Below are 18,257 nucleotides of genomic sequence, written 5' to 3' on the forward strand. Positions count from 1 at the left end.
CCGCTGGAAGGGGTGAACATGGGAAACCGGGACCAGATGCAGGTTGAAGATGGGGCCCCAAGACCTGGGGCTTGGATTTGCTCCTTTAAGGAGGGCTGTGCCTGGAAGGGGCTTCCCTGGTGGGCTTGCAATGCAGGAGACCCAGGTTCAATCCCTGGGTGGTGAAATCACTTGAAGGAGGGAATGGCAACACACTCCAGTATTCTTACCTGGAGAATCCCATGGACAGAGGAGCCTGGCGGGCTACAGTCCATGGGGTCGCAGAGTCAGACACACCTGAAATGACACATGCACATGCCTAGAAGAGTCTGGATTTCAGCCTTGAGATGCGATAGGGCTATGAGCGCCTGGAGTGAACTTGAAGGACCGTGTGCTTTCCACTCCATGAAGAGCTGGGCTCCAGTGAAGGGCGTCTGTGAACACTGGGGGAGGGGTGGAGAAGCAGGCTGGCGGTCAGCGTCACTGGAGGGGATGGGAGCCTCCAGTGGAGACAGGTCAGAGAAGAGCTTTCTTCTTTCTCCCCTTCAAAGGGGAAGGGGGTACCTGCCTCAGGTGGGCTGCCTGGCCCAGGATAGCGTCCCCAGGTTATAACACGGGACCTGCTCAGCTCCAGTGCATCCATGTGGACTTGATGGATGTATATAATATTTCCTGCCTCCTGACGAGACAAACAAGACCCAGTACTTCTTTGGAGGAGCATAGTCAAGGGTGGGGTCTCCCCACTGACCATGGCCAGACATGTGCCCAACTTCCCCAGGAGGATCGTGGAGGGACTTCTCCCAGCGAGACCCCGCAGGAGGTTTTCCAGGCTCTAGCCCCCATCACTGATCCCTGGGCAGGGCTGGCCACTACCCTGCCCTCTCCTCAGGGGTCTGGGATGCTGAACTGGGTCTGCAAAGGCATCCAGAGCTTTCCTCCCTTCATGACATGTGTCCTCAGGGGTCTGCAACCCGGAGCTGCCCTGGGCTCCCTGAGGAGGCCCCTAGGAGCAGGAACATCACTGTTGCTCTGTGTCTGCACCCCTGGGCCTGGTGGGCGCTGGATGCAGGCCTGGTTGAGAGGGGCAGGGCTCTCCCTGTTTATGGAGCATCTGCCTACCCTGGGTCCTAGATTGACCTTGTTTCATTTACTCCTTGCCCCAAGGCATCCTGTCCATTTCACAGGTGAGAACACGGAGAGCTTAAACCCCTGCCCAAGGCTGCATGGTCCACAAGAAGAGACAGACCTTTGCAGCTTCTCTGGACTTTCGAGGCCCTTGAACTGATTCTAGTGGAAGGGAAGTCCTCAGTGAGTATGGACCCCAGTCCTCTACAGGGGGACACACCCTAGGGCTGGAAGAGTTCAGCTGCTCTTGGTAGCCATGTCTCCCTCCCCCATCCCTCTCAGGCTGGAGCTGGGCAGGGCCCCAAGCCACCTCCCTTGTCCCTCTCTGGCCAGTAGGGCTCAGCCCCCAGAGGCTGTGGGTGGTGCAGGTTGGTCGGCAGGGGCTGGGGCTGTGGGTGGGCAGCCTGGGTTTCCCATCTCAGGAGACCTGTCCTCCACGTTATCAAGGCAACAGGCGATAGTAGGAAGAGCAGTGGTGCTCCTGGGGGCCAGCTCTGCACATGTCACCGCATCTCCTCACTGCCACCTCCGCAAGGGTTAGAGGTCATCCTTGTCAACAGAAGAGGGTGGGGATGTTGTCTCTTTGTTTCCAGATCCCCAGAACCCATCACTGTATAGCTGCTTAATCAACGTTTGTGCAATAACTGGATTAAAACAAGAATTAGGAAGCAAAGTGTTATCAATATTAAATAAGAATCAGGTTCAATAAGCATCCACCTTAGGCTGCAGTTTTCCTCCCTCATCCCAGCTCTGGGAGTTTGGTGGGGCTGGATTCCTCTTCTGGTTCCCAGGAGAAAGCATCTGAGCAAACCCAAGAAGCCTCTGTGATGCTACCAGGATGTAGAGATGCATGTAACGGGGTGGGGGTGGGAGGAGAGGCAGTGGCCACCAATGTCATGGGTAGGCGCTGGGGGAGATGGACTCTGAGCTTCAAAGGAAACCTGGGAGAGAGAAAGGCGGAGGTGGGAGTTAGTCATGGATGGCTTCCTGGAGGTAATGACGAGGGAATAGGGGCTAAAGCACACCTTCCTTGGAAGGGCCAGGGCCGCCACCCCCACTGGCTGCAAAGGGGCCCTTCCTTCCCCAAGTGAGGCTGACCCCAAGTGCGCTGGGCACCAAGGAGCTGAGAGAGAGAGTTGCCTACCTGTGCTAGGTTCCTGGGCCCCAGGACACATGTGATCATGTCAGGAATGTTTGTCACAACTGGGGGGGGGTGCCATTCGCATCTTCTGGGTGGAGGATGGCAAAGCCCCCAGGTGTTCTGCAGTTCCCAGGACAGCACATCCCCCCCGCCCCGCCCCAAAGAATGGTCTGACCCAGATGCCCATGTGTGGAAGCTGAGGACACCAGTGTGGGAGGGAGGGAGGCGTGGACGGAACTGCTATTCAGAGTGGGGATGGTGGGAAGGGGCTGGGGCTCCAAGGGCAGAATTCTGGCTGTGCTACCTGGTAAGCAGTGGTGCCCCATGGCTGTGCCGATGGCAGGGGTTTTACAGGGCCCAGGTTGAGTTCTGCTGTGAGCTGACTTTGAGGGTGGTCAGGCCCGGTACTGGAGAGCCGAGTCTGGACCAGTAAGGTGGGGTCGTGCTTGTGAGTGACCCCTGCAGGGACAGTATCTGGAGCCGCGGTGCCGGGTCCCAGGAGAGAGTGATGATGGGGACCCATGGCAGTCACTGAGCCCTGAGCCCCCACGGTGGGAGCAGCAAGAGAGAGGGCACCCTGTCCTGGTGAGCTCAGGTGCCATAACAGCCACCGCAGACCTTCGTGCTCTCCCGATCCCGGAGGCCAGAGTCCAAGATCAAGGTGTGGGCGGGGCTGGACTCACTTGAGGCCTCTCTCCTTGGCTTGTAGATGACCATCTTCTTCTTGTGTTTCTACATGGTCATCCCCCTGTGTGTGTCTGTGTCCTGATCTCTTCTCTTATAGCACATGAGTCATAGAGAATTAGGATGCCACATCTATAAGTCATTTTACCTTAATTACCTCTGTAGAGACCTCACCTCCAGTCACTTTCTGAGATACTGGGGGTCATGACTTAACATACGAATTTGGGGGGACATGGCACAGTCTGTAGCAGAGTCTCAGAGGGAGGGAAGATTGACCCCAAGAGGAGGCATTGCTTGGGGGGACACTGCTCTCAGAACTGCTGAGGGTTCATGACTGATGACCCCCCGAGCCCATCCCCCAGGTCTGATGCTCAGTTCCGCTGGGCTGATTTGGGAAGACCAGCTCCTCTTCAGTCCTAAGCAGGAGTGTAGCTGGGCCCTTTCCCGAGAGCTCTGCCAGTGTCTTGTCATTGCCACCGTCTCTTGCACAAAGTGGGCACATGAACACCTTGGGAGATGATGAACAGGGGAGGTGGACTGACCTGCCCGGGGCCATACACCTGGTGAGCTGGTGATGGAGCTGGGCTTTTAGCCCAAGTCCGCCTGACCCCCAAGCTTTCCCTCAGCTTTTTCACTCTTCCTTCCTCGTGCCCCACCCTCGCCACCTCCACCACTGTCATCCTCTTCCTGTCTCTGCAAGTCCCACGGCAGCTCTGCTTCTGTGACTCTGAGAAGCAGAGACACCTCCACTGTTCGCCCCTGTCCTTCCTGGTTGGCTTACAAAGTACCAGGCACCCGTACTGGACTTCGTAAATATGACGTAACAATGGCAACAAAGCTGAAATAGATATTTCCCCTGAGGACAGAGGAACTTCACTGGGTACTGTGGAAGCTGACATCATTTATTCTTCTGAGTCCACTCTTTGGGGACAAGACCAGCATTAAGGAGCAGCATCTGGTACTCGGAATGTTCTCCACGGGGAACACGTGTGTTCCCCAGTGCCAGAGAGGTGATGGGACGGGGCTCTCCAAACCTGAAACCCAGGAGGAATGCATGCTTCCCAGGACCGGCTTCCCTCCAGGCTGAATATTTACCTCCTTCAGTGTCAGCTGCTTTCAGTTGTATTTTTAAGAGTCTTCTTTCCAGAGAAAAACACAGCTCCTATTTTTGTGCTTTTCTTTCTTCTGCAAGATGAGAGTAACAGCCGTTCTTCTCGGAGGGTTACCGTGCGAACGGCATGAGACAATTTGTGTTGAGCACTGAGCCCAGAGCCCCACGTGGAGCTGGTGCTCGGTCTGCGTGGGTGACGGTTCTGGCGCCCGCCCCACCCTTTCTGTCCTCGATCAGCTCTGTTCAGCGCAGTTTTCCATAAATACGCATCTGTGCCGTGGTCCTTATCTCTTCACATGATTGCATAAGAACTTTCTTGTGAGCATCTCCCAGCCTGACAGACCTGACACGTGGTGCCCGGGACCCCTGTGCTGAAGGGTCACTGGCCTACAGCATCCCTCCCCCCGACCCCATCTTATGGAGTGTTAGTCACTCAGTCGTGTCCTACTGTTTGCGACTCCATGGACTGCAGCCCTCCAGGCTGCTCTGCCAATGGGAATCTCCAGGCAAGAATACTGGAGTGGGTTGCCTTCTCCAGGGGATCTTCCCAACCCAGGGGTCAAACATGAGTCTCCTGCATTGCAGCCAGATTCTTTACCATTTGAGCCACTTGGGAAGTAGCATCCTATGTCTCTTGTTAAAAATGGACATGAAGTAGAATTAAACTGAGCCCTAGGGAGGAGCAGGGCTTCCGACGTGGCTCAGTGGTAAAGAATTCTTCTGCCAATGCAAGAGATGCAGGAGACACAAGAGTTGAGGGTTCGATCCCCCCGGTCGGGCAGAGCTCCCAGAGAGGAAATTGCAACCTGCTCCAAAAATCTTGCCTGTAAAATCCCATGGATAGAGGAGCCTGTCAGGCTACATACAGTCCATGGGGTTGCAAAGAGTCTGACACGGCTGAGAGACAGAGCTCATGGGTGAAGAGCAGGCAGTGTTCCCCAGCTCTCAACCCTGGATGCCTGGGGAGCGTCCCAAAATGTTATGATGCTGGGTTCCCTCCCCGAAGATCCTGATTGGTGAGTCTGCTGTGGTGGGACTGGAGCTCAGAGTTTTGTAACCATCCTTTCTCCCAATCGGATGGTTCTCATCTGAAACCCTGGCTCAGAACCACTGCCAGGGGTTTGGAGAATTGACTTTGCTTTCCCGGGTCTTCTAGTCTTTGCTCTGAGTTGGCTTTGGTGGTGGGGAAGGTTTACCAGACATCAGATTAACCTCCAGCTCCTATTCAGGTTTGCCTTTGCCCTGAGAGAGATGGAGAAGACAGGCTTGACCAGGAGGTGGACCAGCTCATGACAGGGGCCCGTCTCAGACCTTTGCTTCCTTCCTGCAGAGGAAGCACGGGAGGATGGCCCAGCGTACCTGGCAAGATGGGCTGGCAGATCCAGGGAGGCTGCTCAGCTGCTGGTCACTTCATTGGTGCTGCCCAGACAGGGCACTGACCCCATGCTGGGGGGACAGTAGCTGAGCTGAGGGGACTGAGCAGGTTGGGGGGCACTTGGTGGGGCCACCTTTCTCGGACGGCCTGCCTGCAGTCCGGCTGCATGATGGCTGCAGGAGGGCAGGGGGACTTGGCCGCAGTGGCAGGGGCTGTAGCATGAGACACGCAGAAGCCCTGCTCCCCACTCCCAGGGAGAGAGCGTCCCGCCCACAGGGCTCCCCACCCACTGCTTGTCACCACTTCACTCCTCCGGAATGCTTGCGGGCACGTTGCCCAGGCAACCAGAATGCCAGCACGTTGCTATCCTTCAGTCTCCTCCAAGCACCTGCGAAGCCTGTCGAGCAACAGCCCCCGTGCCTCAGAGTTCTGTAGACGCCCCGCTCTGGAGCACCCAGGGAAAGAAGATGGGTTCCTGGGTGCCGTCCCCAGCCATGGGGGGGAGTGGTGGGACCATATCTGGGAGCTAAGCCTGAAGTACTCACCATGGGGTCCCTGTGACACGCTGTGGTGTCGGTACCCATGTTCACCCCATTTGACAGGTGGGGAAACTGAGGCTCGGAGAGGTTTCCATACATTGCCCACGCTTACACAGCTAGGAGGTTGGAAGTCAGGTCACCAGCACTGAGCCCCTGTGTCAGCACCACACCAGGACACTTCTGGAGCTCTGGGGCTTTGTGATGGGGGCCTGTCCTGTGCATGTGGAATGTCCTGCAACCTCCCTGGCCTCTGCCCACTAGATGCCAGTAGCAGCACCTCCCTCCCCAGCTGCTGGTGGCCGGGAACGTCTCCAGACCTTGCGGAACATCCTGTGGGAGCGTGACTCCCCGGGGGAGACGCGCTGACGGCATGGATGCACTGTTACCGGGACGGCGTCACTGGCACACAGGGCTTGTTATCTTTCGTGACAGCTTGTGAAATCATTCCCTGGAACCCGCAGGGCCCTGATGGCTGGATAAGGTTGGGGGTAGGGGTGTGGAGTTCCACCTGCCCAGGCTCGGCACCCACCCAGGCACCTCCCTATGGGTGGAGCCTCCGTGCAGATGGTCCAGGGAGTAGAGTTGCCATGGTTACAGCTAATCGTGAGTTTGTTCTTGCTCTACTTCTTCTGGTGTGTCCCAGTCCCACGGGTCTAGGGCTGTTGGGACCTAGTTTCTGAGCACAGAGATCATGAGTCCCTGAGTCCTAGACTCAGGGTGACCCCAGCCAGGCCCCTTCATTTCTGGGTCTCCTGTTGTCCCCACATGATAGTTTGGGATGCTCCAGGACAAAGGGGTCTATGAGGAGACTGATTTTCCTGTGCTTCACTCACTGTGAGGTGAGGAGGGTGCCAAGTGGAGGGTGCTGAGAGGCCTACAGACCCCAGGACTGGTCCCACTCTCCAGGCAAGGAGAGTAGCCAGAGATGTCCTGTCGCCTGTTGTGTTGGAGGTTTCTTTCCAGAGCTGCTCCCTCTCCATGTCAGACACCGTGTGTGCACCCGCCATCCACGCGGGCCATGGAGTACCAAAGCATAGGCACCCTGAGTGCCTTTTCTGAAGGGAGGGAGGCTTTAATCCCCTGAGTCCTGGGGCCGAGCACGGAGCAGCTCCAACAGGACATCACAGTGACATCGGGCTGGGAGCACTGTTTGAATGACTCAAGGCTGCATTTGTTTCATTAGGAAAACAATGAACCAGTGACACTTTCCAGAAGAAAGCGTCTGTTCCCTTCTGGAGTCGGTATGGAGGGATGGAGGTTGAGACACCTGTGTCCATGAGCAGGGAGGGTGGGTCTCTGCTCCAGAAAAATAGTCAGAAGCCGCTGCACTGTCCTGTTGCTGTTGGGAATCCAGGGAACACAGGGTGGAAGGGGGCCCGTTGAGTGCATCTGGGCACCAGAGGTTCCCGTGTAAAGGGGGGAGATGGACATATCCTGGTGTTGGAAGTCCTTGTCCCGCTTTCTCTAGGGCAGAGAACTTGGGGCAACACTGAATCGGGCTGACACAGCTTTTCCTGCACTGGGTACCAAGCTCTCCCTCCTCACCTAAAACCGATGCTGCTGCTTCCTAATGGGATGTATGTTCCACCAGAAGGAGAGGGTGCTGAGTCCACCTGGAGTTTCACTTGCCCAATGGTTAGCGTTGAACGTGGCCACCCTCTCCCCTCTGTCCCAGCCTTGAGATCTGGGACATGACCTCAGAAGGCTCACTGCCACCTCCATCCACCCCAGACCCCAAGCCTGTGCTCCATGGTCTCTGGTCTTTTTCAAAGAACAGAATTAATGCCATCAGGTTCTAGGGAGAGGCAGCTCTGAATGTTCGGAGAGAGAATCTCATGACTTGTTCCTCCCAAGCCTCCCTTCAGCTCCCTGAGGGGGAGATCCTATGGCTGGGCACCCCGACTCCTTCCTGCCAGCCCACACCCCCAAAGCATGCAGAGTGTAGGTTTGAAGAGAAGAGAGTCCTACCTGTCACCACTGTCCTCTCTGTTTGGGACAGTGACTTCTTCAAATTTGTCCCTTTCCACAGAGTATTAATAAGCAGAGACATCACTTTGCTGACAAAACTCTGTATAGTCAAATCTATGGTTTTTCCTGTAGCCGTGTGTGGATGTTAGAGTTGGACCGTAGAGAAGGCTGAGTGCTGAAGAACTGATGCTTTCAAATTGTGATGTTAGAGAAGATTCTTCAGAGTCCCTTGGACCACAAGGAGATCAAACCAGTCAATCCTCAAGGAAATCAGTCGTGAATATTCATTGGAAGGACTGATGCTGAAGTTGAAGCTCTAAGACTTTGGCCACCTGATGCGAAGAGCTGACTCTTTGGAAAAGACCCTGATGCTGGGAAATATTGAAATATTTGCAGTAATAGGGAACTAATGAAGGCAGGAAGAGAAGGGGGTGACAGAGGACGAGATGGTTGGATGGCATCACTGTCTCAATGGGCATGAGTTTGAGCAAACTCCGGGAGATAGTGAAGGACAGGGAAGCCTGGTGTGTTGCAGTCCAAGAGTTTGCAAAGAGTTGGATATGACTTAGCAATTGAACAACAACATGGCTTGGCTGCCGAATGGGTGAGGTTTGAAAAGTTAAAAAAGTTAAAAGTGGGTTTTCTCCCTCGAGTGTTTGCTGTGTTTGGGGTCCTGCTTCCTGAGATGAGCATGTGGAAAGGGCACAGTCCTCACTTTTCAGTGGTGACTCCTGGCCGACAGGACGTCACAGGGGGCTGAGGTCATCAGCAGTGGTGGGTTGTGCAGACAGCAGGTGCCCCCTATGTCTCATGATGAGGAGGCTGCTGCCGTTCTGTGGTTCCTCCCAAGAACGCATCAGCCCAGTCTAACCTTGAGAGAAACACCAGACAAATCCCAGCAGAGAACCATCTGACAAACTACCTGACCCATCCTGCTCAAAACTTTCAAGGTCGTCTAGAGAAGGCGAGTCTGAGTGTCCATCACGGTCGAGAGGAGCTTGCAGAAACGTGATGACTAATGTCACATAGGGGCCTGAGCGGGATCCTGCAAGAGAAAACTGGTGAAACCCTAATACAGTGTGGAACTTGGTTCCTGGTCACGGGCCCGTGTGTTCTCTTAGTTTTGACGGATTCACATTGGTGATGTAGGATGTTCTCATCAAGGACTCTGGAGGACTACACAGGAGCTCTCTGTGCCCTTGTGCAATTTTCTGTGAATCTAAAACTGCTCTAAAAACTACCATATGACCCTGCAATCCCATTCCTGGGTGTATACCAGAGGAAAACATGATCCAAAATGATACTCGCGTGCCAGTGTTCATTGCAGCGCTGTTTACGATGGCCAAGACGTGGAAACAACCTAAACGTCCACCGACAGAGAAATGGATAAAGATGATGTGGTCCATATACACGATGTAATCTTACTCAGCCATTCAAAAGAATGAAATAATACCGCTCGCAGCAACATGGATGGACCTAGAGAGTGTCATAGTGAGTGAAGTAAATCAGACAGAGAAGGAGAAATATATGACATCCCTTTTATGTGGAATCTGAAATGATACACATGAACTTATTTACAAAATAGAAGCAGAGTCACAGACTTGGAGAAGGAACTTATGGTTCAGGGAGGGGGATGGACGGCGGGGGTGGGGGAAGGGGTAATTAGGGAATTTGAGATGGACGTGTGCACACTGCTGTATTTAAAATGTGTAATCAGCAAGGACCTACTGTATGGAACAGGAAACTCTGCTATGTATTATGTTGCAGCCTGGATGGAAGGGGCGTTTTGGGGAGAATGGATATATGTATATGTATGGCTAAGTCCATTCGCTGTTCACCTGAAGCTATCACAACATTGTTAATTGGCTATACTCCAATACAAAATAAAAGGTTTTTTAAATTTAAAAAAGATAAAACTGCTCTACAAAGCTTATTTAAACAAACAAACCAGTAAGTGGCGTGGGGTGGAGAGGCATCTGCACGCAGGGTCATGATGAAAGTGGGGCAGGTAGACTGAACAGGGCTGCCAGGTGAAGAGATGCTCGAGTCTGCAGGGGACTGGGGGTGTCCACTTAGGAACACGGGCTCCCCCAGAGCCCGCTCTGTGCTGGAGGAAGCCCATCTGTGTCTGTCGCACGTGCATCTTCGGAGTCATTTCAGGTTGTACCCTGTCCATTATTGATCACAGACTCACGATTCTTCTTAGAAGTTGTGGAGTCCTCCGTGCCCCCACTCCAACCATGTCGAATAAGGATGGGAACCTGGGGCCTGTGAAGTGAAAGCAACAAGCCCACACTCGGGCCAACCTCAAACAGAATTATTCCTACTGTGACTTGTCCCTCAAGCCAACTGATGAAAAGCCCAACACCAGACATGGAAGGTGGGTGTCCCTCAGTCATCCGGTGCTGAGATTGCACACAGGGTGCTGGTCACTGCCTGTGGCAGGGCTGGGACAGGCTGGCCACCTACCTGACACCTCTGGGGTCCTGTCCCATCCTGGAGATTGTGATATGGCCTCTGAGCTGTGCAGACTCAGGGCTCCTGTGTGAACTTGTGGTCCAGCCCTGGTGCTCAAGCAAGCGGAACCCAGGTGCTTGCAGGAGGCACCCTTGCAGACGCCTCGCTCAAGAAAAGTGCACCCTTAAATGGTAGAGACGTCTTTGTCTCCTTTAATTGACAGTGATTTTCTTCAGCAAAGAAAATATACAGAAGGTATCGAATTGAATCTCAATTTGCTGAATCTTATTAAACTGTTCTTGGGGAAAAAAGATTTCAATAAAAATTTAAAAGGGAGAGAAGCAAAAAGCCTGCAAACTAGAAAGTAAAGTGAGATGGAGCCGTAGCTCCCAAATTTGGAGCAGTCGGGTGGGGGTGGCTGGAGTGTTTATTCTTCATTTGAAAGTCTGGGCTGGGATGCTGCCATGGGGGAGCTGTCTGTCATGGAGTGTAGATGGGCAGCCTGACATTCAGGCAAGGATCATGAGGACGAACCTGAAGTCTCAGCTGCAAGTTTATTGCCAAGGCCGCCTCTGACCCCAGCATCCTTTCTTTCCTCCTGCCTCCCATGACAGGGAGCAGGACTAGGCCTCAGTGCAGTGCATCCCAAGCCTGTCTACTCACTACCCTGGCATACATTACCTCTTCAGATACAGTCTACACACCCTAAAAGCCACTCCTTTAAACTGTAGATGTCAGTAGCTTTAATCTATTCACAAGTTTGTAAAACCGTTGCCACTATAGTTCTGGAACATTCTTATCTCCCCTAAAAGAAATCCTGTAATCATTAGAGTTTAGATAGTAACTCCCAACCTCCCTGCCCCCAGCCCCTGGCAACCACCAGTCTACTTTCTGTCTGTGTGGACTGATTGACTCTGGGCATTTCAAGTAAATGAAATCGTGCAACATGGAGCCTTTTGTAACTGACTTCTTTGTGATGTCTTCAAGGTCCATCCATGTGGTAACGTGTATCAGCATTTATTTCCTTTAAAAAAAAATCATTGGAGTGTAGTTGCTGTACAATGATCTTCCCTGCTGTAAATATTACAGCAAAGCAAATCAGCAGTGTGTTTACACATATCCCCTCTTTTTTGGATTCCCTTCCCATTTAGGTCACCATAGAGTACTGAATAGAGTTCCCTGTGCTATACAGTCACTTCTCCTTAGCTATCTGTTTTATTCATGGAATTAATAGTGTATATATGTCAGTCCCAAATCTCCCAATTCATCCCACCCTCCATACTTCTTTCCATTTTATGGACAATTAATGTTCCACTGCAGGGCTGGGCCACCTTTCTTTATCCGCTCATCCGTTGATGGACACTGGGGCTGTCTCCCCTTTCCTCTGTTAGAAATAACAGTGCTGTGAACATTCAGGTACACATTTTTGCTCCCAAGAGTGGAATTTCTGGGTCCACTGGTAACTCTTAGTCTTTGAGGAACTTCCAAACTGTTTAATGGCTGCACCATTTCACAGTCTCACCAATGATGCATGGGATTTCCTGTCTCTCCACATCCCCGCTGACACTTGGAATTGTGTCTTTTGCTTGTAGCCATCCATGTAGGGGTGAAATGGTGGTATTTTGTAGGGGTCTGGGGTCTCTGGGAGGCCCCAGAGTTTATGGGGAGCTGGCCCCACGTCTGCCTGCACTGTGACCTGACCTTGGTGTGTCACCTGCCGGCCCTGATGGTTAGTGGCATCCTCAGCAGTGTTATCAGCAGTCTCAGGCCTTCCTGGCCCCTGCAGATGTGTGGGGTTCTCTTGAGAATAGGCTGATGGCACCGTGGATGACTTCCTGAGTGAGAGGATATGTGAGTGGTGCTCCAAGAACCCCTTCATCATAAAGTGGGTGTGGTGTTGGGGACTTCCCAGTCCTGTGCTGAGCAGTGTCACAACAGAGTGTTACTGGGGTCCTGCCTGATTTCAGGACCAGCTGAAGGATGAGGACAAAGGTCACCTGCTGCCCCTCACATGGTCCTTGCAGAACTGGCTGAATCCCCTCATGCCAAGGTGCGTCTTCAGCCCAGCGTGTCCCCACACCAGTCCAGGAAGGTCCAGATTGCACATAGAGGCAGCAGGCCCACTGATAGAGCAGGAGGCTGGAGCCTTTGACCCTTGTAAAGAGATGAGTGATGATGGGTCCCCTGTAAAGAGGCCACAGGATCGGCCGCTGACCTCCCTGTTGGAGGGCCTCTCTCTGTCCTCACCCTGAACCCTGCATTTCCTGGCTACTGACAGTGAGAGAGGGGTAAGATGGGTGGAGCCTCTGTCCTGACCTGTTCACCTGGCCTCCTGTTTTACCTGTGAACGAGTCCACCAGTTCAAAAAGAAAGAGATTGGACTGGAAGAGGAAAAATGCATCCAGCTCTCCCTGCCATTGTGATGGCCTGGCTTTTCTACATAACAGCTGGGTGGCATGGAAAAGAGGGTTTCCATGGTAACCAATTACAGCTCATGATTGGTGGAAAATGGCAGAAATATCCTGCGTGTGAAGTTATGCTGGGCAGGCAGGCACAGGCTCAGGGGCTGCTGTTTTAATTTCCTGGGACAGTACTTCTCCAGGTAGAGGTGGCAAGTGGGTTTGTATATAGCTGCTCTTCATTCAGCCTGGTGAGGCCCGATGTGACTGTGGTACCTGGGGGTGCCTGGAGAGGCCTGGGCCATGCCTGATGAGGTCTGCAGGTACCTGGGGAGGCCTGAGGGTTCCTGGTCATACCTGGAGGGGCCTATTGGTGACTGGTTGGGTACGGTGAGACCTGGTGAGGTGGTGGTACTTGGTGGTGCCCAGTGAAGCCTAAGGTTACAAGGTGAGGCCTAGTGGTACCTGGTGGTGCCTACTGAGGCCTGGTGGTACCTAACAGGACCTGATTGTACCTGGTGAGACCTGGTGAGACCCGGGGGCTCCTGATAGTACCTGGTGGGGTCTTGGGGTGCCTGGTGGGATCTGGTGAGGCCTAGTGACACCTGGTAAGGTGGTGGTACTTGGTGGTGCCCAGTGAAGACTGAGATTACAAAATGAGGCATAGGGGTGCCTGGTGAAACCCAGTGATACAAGGCCTAGGAGTGTCTGTGAGGCTGAGGGTGCTCAGCACTGCCTTGTGGTGCCTGGGAGTGGTCAGTGGTATCCTCCAAGTTGAGATCACACCTGCTGGAAGCAGTGTCTCACTTCCCTGGTGGCTGGACTTGTGTCTAGATGCACAGAGAGGTGGGAGAACCCGAGCTTCTAAACCTCCAGGGGCCACCCGCGGCCACAGAGGAGCCGCGCTTGGTGTGCACCTGGGGGACCCCGCGCTGACCCTAATCTCTGTGTGCGAGGCTGGCCTGGTCACTGCACCTCCCTGGGCTGGCCATGCCGAGAACTGCACACCGGCAGCCTCTCGATGCGGAAACATTAGCATAATGAGCAGCTCCTAATTTCTGCAGCCAAGCACTTTCTCGTTCTGATTAAAAAACCAAGGCCTTATTATTCTGGTATCTGTCCTTCTCGGCAATTAGTACTCATTAATACAAGTTTCTTTCTTTCAACACATGGATGTCTGGGGACACGGCACCTTCCTGTGTGTTGGCCAGCTTAGGTCAGCCCCGGGCTCTTGGACACCCTCATACTCACTCAGGGGCTGACTTAGTCCCTTTTAAAGTCATATGACAGCCCGGCTAAGAAACGCTGTCCAACTCTGCTTCCCCAGGCCTGGTTCCGAGCAGTGTTTGGGTTGGCAGCTCAGCTCACCAAACACACTCGCCCACCCCTGCCAATCCCTAAATTCTGGCTTTGTGTCAATTTTCAGATTTGACGTTGGTGATGAGCTCTGACTTTGAAGGGCACCTGTCCCTGGCCCTCAGTTATCTAAGCAGGTGGGAAGACCCAGGGGCCGGGTTCCCCTGCCCTGCGTGTGGCCATATCCTGACCTGGCTCCATCCTCCCCGGGCCCAGCACATGCACGCTCAGCCCTGTGCCCTGCATGAGGGGTGTGCCCTCCCCAGCCTCCCCACGCTGAGGAGGCAGAAAACAGGGTTTTCCAGGGCACCTGCCTGGGAGGTCAGTGTCAGCAGAGCAAGCACTTGGGTGGAGTTGGTGTCTTGACGAACTTTCCGCTTCCGGGCAGCACATCTTCTGAGGGAGATCCAGAGGCAGCCACAAGTCAGCAGCTTTCCCCGTGCACACATCACGGCATTTGAGGCCACAAGCCTGCTTTCAAATAGACGCATCCGACTGAAATAGGAGGCAGAGCGGGTGGGTGGCAGGGCACAGGGCCCGGCCGGAGCAGCAGGTGTGGGACTCTGTGCCCCGTCGGAAGCCCCACAGGCTGAAACCCCCGTCCCTCCAGACCTCAGGACTGGCAGCTGCGGGCTTAGCATCACTCACCCCGGAGTGGGAACTTCTGTGACCCGGAGCGACGTGCTGGGCCTTGGACGCGGTGTGTGGACACATTCCCCACTCTGCTGTCCTCTCCCTGGTTCCCTCTTGGTACCTCTGTTTTATTCTGGGTCAAAGCAAAGCGGGATGGAAGACCCCTGAGGTCATCATCTCTCTGGGGGCTTTGGGAGCTCAGTGGCCCTCCTGTACATGGATTCTTTGACACCAGCATTTGATCAGCTGGCCACGTGCCATGTATTGGAGAGCTCCTGGGAGAAGTGGGTCCTGACGAGTGAGGTTGGGCCTGTCCTTCTGCAATGCTAACAGAGCGGACATGAGCTGGCCTTTGAAGGGAACTGATGAAGGGTTCCGTTCCTCTTTGGAAGCTGGGATTAGCGCTCATTACTAGGAGAGCATTTCCTTGACCTGGAATGGGGGTGAGAGAGCCCCCCAGGTGGAGGCCCCCACTGACCCTCTTCTCTCTTTCCCATGCAGTTCCATGTTCATCCGCTGGCCCGGCTGCTCCCTAGGAAGCCATGCTTGGATCCTTATAGCCATGTTTCAGCTCGCCCTGGATCTGCCCGCGTGTGAGTCCCTGGGCCCGGGCCCCGAGTTCCGGCTACTGCCTCGGCCACCCCACCGGCCGCCTCGCTTGTGGAGTTTTAAGAGTGGACAGCCCGCCCGGATTCCTGCTCCTGTGTGGAGCCCCCGGCCGCCCCGCGTGGAGCGTGGACACAGTCACGGACAGATGCCGAGTCCCCGGGCCCGACGGGCACACAGACCCAGGGATCAGGAGGCCACTCTGGGGCCCAAAGAGGGGCTGGCCAAGCCCCCAGCTGCTGCCAAATCCAGCCCTTCCCTGGGCTCCTCCCCCACCTCCTCCTCCTCTGCAGGGGCCAGCGGGGCCCCCACGGACCAGCAGGCCCTCCTGCAGCGGGGGAAGAGGCACCTACAGGGGCCCGCTTTCAACAGCTTTGACTTCCGGGGCAGTAGACCCACCACGGAGACGGAGTTCATTGCCTGGGGGCCCACAGGGGAGGAGGAGGCCCTGGAATCCAACACATTCCCGGGCTTTTACGGCCCCACTAAGGTCTCCATCTTCCAAACGCGGAAGACAACTGTGGCCACCGCCACTACCACCGCCACAGCCACCACGGCCACTTCCGTGACACTGCAGACTCAAGGGGTCACCGAGCCCCTGGACCCCAGGAGTAGGATCCCGATTGGGGTAAGCACAACGGAGCCTTCCACCAGTCCCAGCAGAGACAGTGGCCAAGACAGCCAGCCCCCGCGGGTTCTGGGGGAGACCTCAGGTATGCCCACCTCTTCTCTGGTTGGGTTTGGGTTGGGGGGTGCTTTGGGAGGGTGTGGCTTACAAGTGATGCTGGGATTGTCCATTTTCCTAAAGCCATAGTACTTGAGGGCGAGATGGGGATCTTTGCGTCCATGAACTCGCACATGTCCTCGTCCTGGCAAAGATGGGTTGTGCTCTACGAGGAGGGGCCAGGCTCTTCTAGTAGATTAAGCGAGAAGGGAGAGGGTCTCTCCCTAGTAGTGACCTAGAGGTGGGCATGTACCTGCCCTGCCTGTGTAGGGGGGTTCTGAGCCCCACCAGACATGGAGCAGCATCTTCTCAAATGCCAGAACTTAATCTCCTGGACCAGCCCGGGAGTCAGGAGTGAGCACATCTGCTAATGGAAGTAGGGTGTGTGTGGCATCTTCAGAAACCTTCCAGGGTGCAGCCCTCCAGAGGGGCAACTACCAGACCAACCCAGCGTTAGGGATTACCTTAAACAGCAGGAGAGACGGAGGCCGTTGTCAGGAGGAATTCCCTTCAGTGTTAGCTGAGGCTTTGCACACTGACTCAAGTTCTGGGGTATCTTGTCCCTGAAGTCAGGTTAAGAGGTGTTTGGAGGATGGAGATCAGACAGATGGCTTTGGTTCTTCTGCCTGTGTCATTCTAGGTGCGTGCAGACAATTAGCATTTCTTGGTTTTGAAATATCTACTGCATCGTCAGTTTTTCTTTCTCAACTCCTCCAGTTGCTTCAAAGGGAGTAGCCCTTGGAAATCTCCCAGGCCAAAGCACTTACCTTCTCTAGTAGCCCCCTGTATATACCTGGCTTCAGGCCGGCAAAGGGACAGCCCAGAATCCTGGACCCGTTTGTTCCCACCCACTGCTAGCATCCTTGGCTTCTGTAAACAGGCCATGGCCCCAGGCTCCATCACGACTTTCAGGTTTAGTTTGGAACTGTCCATGCACATTCTTGACCAGTAGCAGTATTTGCTAACTTGTAATGCAGGATGCAAATTCCAGGGCATAAGCAGGAAAAGGATGGGGGCACTGTGCAGCCTCTCCCACCCCCGCTTGCCTCTCTACTTCCTTGGGGTTTGGAGCTGACACGGATCCTCTTCAGAACCCAGAGGACAGAGAGGATTGCTCCTCAGGATCCCTGTGTAGCCCGATGGCCACACTGTCCCTTGCATTCTGCGAACTGGCCGGCAGGCAGGCTATGGTCATTAGTTGGACAGGTTTCCATAGAGTGGGTGGCCTTTGTTCCATGACCTACTTCCTCCCTTCACCTGGACAAGAGAGCTGCAGTTTTTATTCTGAGCAGTTCTTCCCTAGAGAGCAACATATCTGTGGACGCAAAGTCAAGCTCCATCTCAAGGCTGGGGGCCATGGGCCAGGATGGAGGGATGGAGACTGTGAGCTTGGGAGCATCATGGGTGAGGGTCTGCAGGACTGTGCTTCAACCACCTCTCCCGTAGCCTCCTTCTGGAATCCACAGACTCACAGAGCCTGCCGTTCATTTCTGTGCCAGGCACCCAAGAGGCAGTTTACAAAGCATTAGTTTTTACCTCAGTAAACTCCCAAGCCTTCATCATAATAGAATTTAGTGGTGCGTTCATTTATTGTCATCTCCCTGCCTACGTCACTTACTATATAGACATGGATGAGAAAACGAGTTCCCATTTCTTCCAAATTACATTTGTTATTACTAAAGCTAAACGCCCGGGACACCATTATAAGGCTTAGCAAATTAATTCACAGTACATTGGATATTGCTAATCCAACTCGACAGATGCTTATCTTGGAAAAGATTTATGGTTCTTCATAATATAATCTGGTGCTAGATTAATTTGTTTAGCACAACAAATTTAAATGGGGGAAAATATGTGTGTTTGCTTTTAATGCAGAGAAATGCTCATTCTGGGAAGTGATGCTGGATGCTGAGGAGGGGCACCCCACTGTCCTCAGCTTCAAATTCAAGGCAAGAAAAGAGAGAAAATGCAGAGATGATTCTCCTAACTGGGCTCCTCCATGCTCAACTGGTCCTACAAAAGTGACCCAAGCCCCAGAGCATCGAGAGCCCAAGCAGGGGTCCTGAGAATCCCCCTAGTGGTCAGATGCAGACCTAAGACCCCCACTCTTTGGAGTATGACCACTACTCACACTTCTTGGCCAGGACTTAAGGCAGCAAG

The 18,257-nt window shown here is 54.0% G+C and overlaps 1 protein-coding gene across 1 annotated transcript in view; it reads left to right on the forward strand.

Moving 5' to 3' along the window:
- The window catches only part of AJAP1 (adherens junctions associated protein 1), a 116,314-nt gene that overhangs the window by 42,779 nt on the left and 55,278 nt on the right, over positions 1 to 18,257 (forward strand). Inside the window, exon 2 of the mRNA XM_055418822.2 lies at positions 15,269 to 16,086. Coding sequence (XP_055274797.1) covers positions 15,269 to 16,086 — 818 coding nt within the window. The remainder of the gene's footprint in view (positions 1 to 15,268; positions 16,087 to 18,257) is intronic.

The sequence above is a fragment of the Moschus berezovskii genome, chromosome 17 (genome assembly GCF_049115385.1).
Source record: "Moschus berezovskii isolate FMDL1 chromosome 17, NW_MosBer_1.0, whole genome shotgun sequence".
In the NCBI taxonomy this organism is placed as follows: Eukaryota; Metazoa; Chordata; class Mammalia; order Artiodactyla; family Moschidae; genus Moschus; species Moschus berezovskii.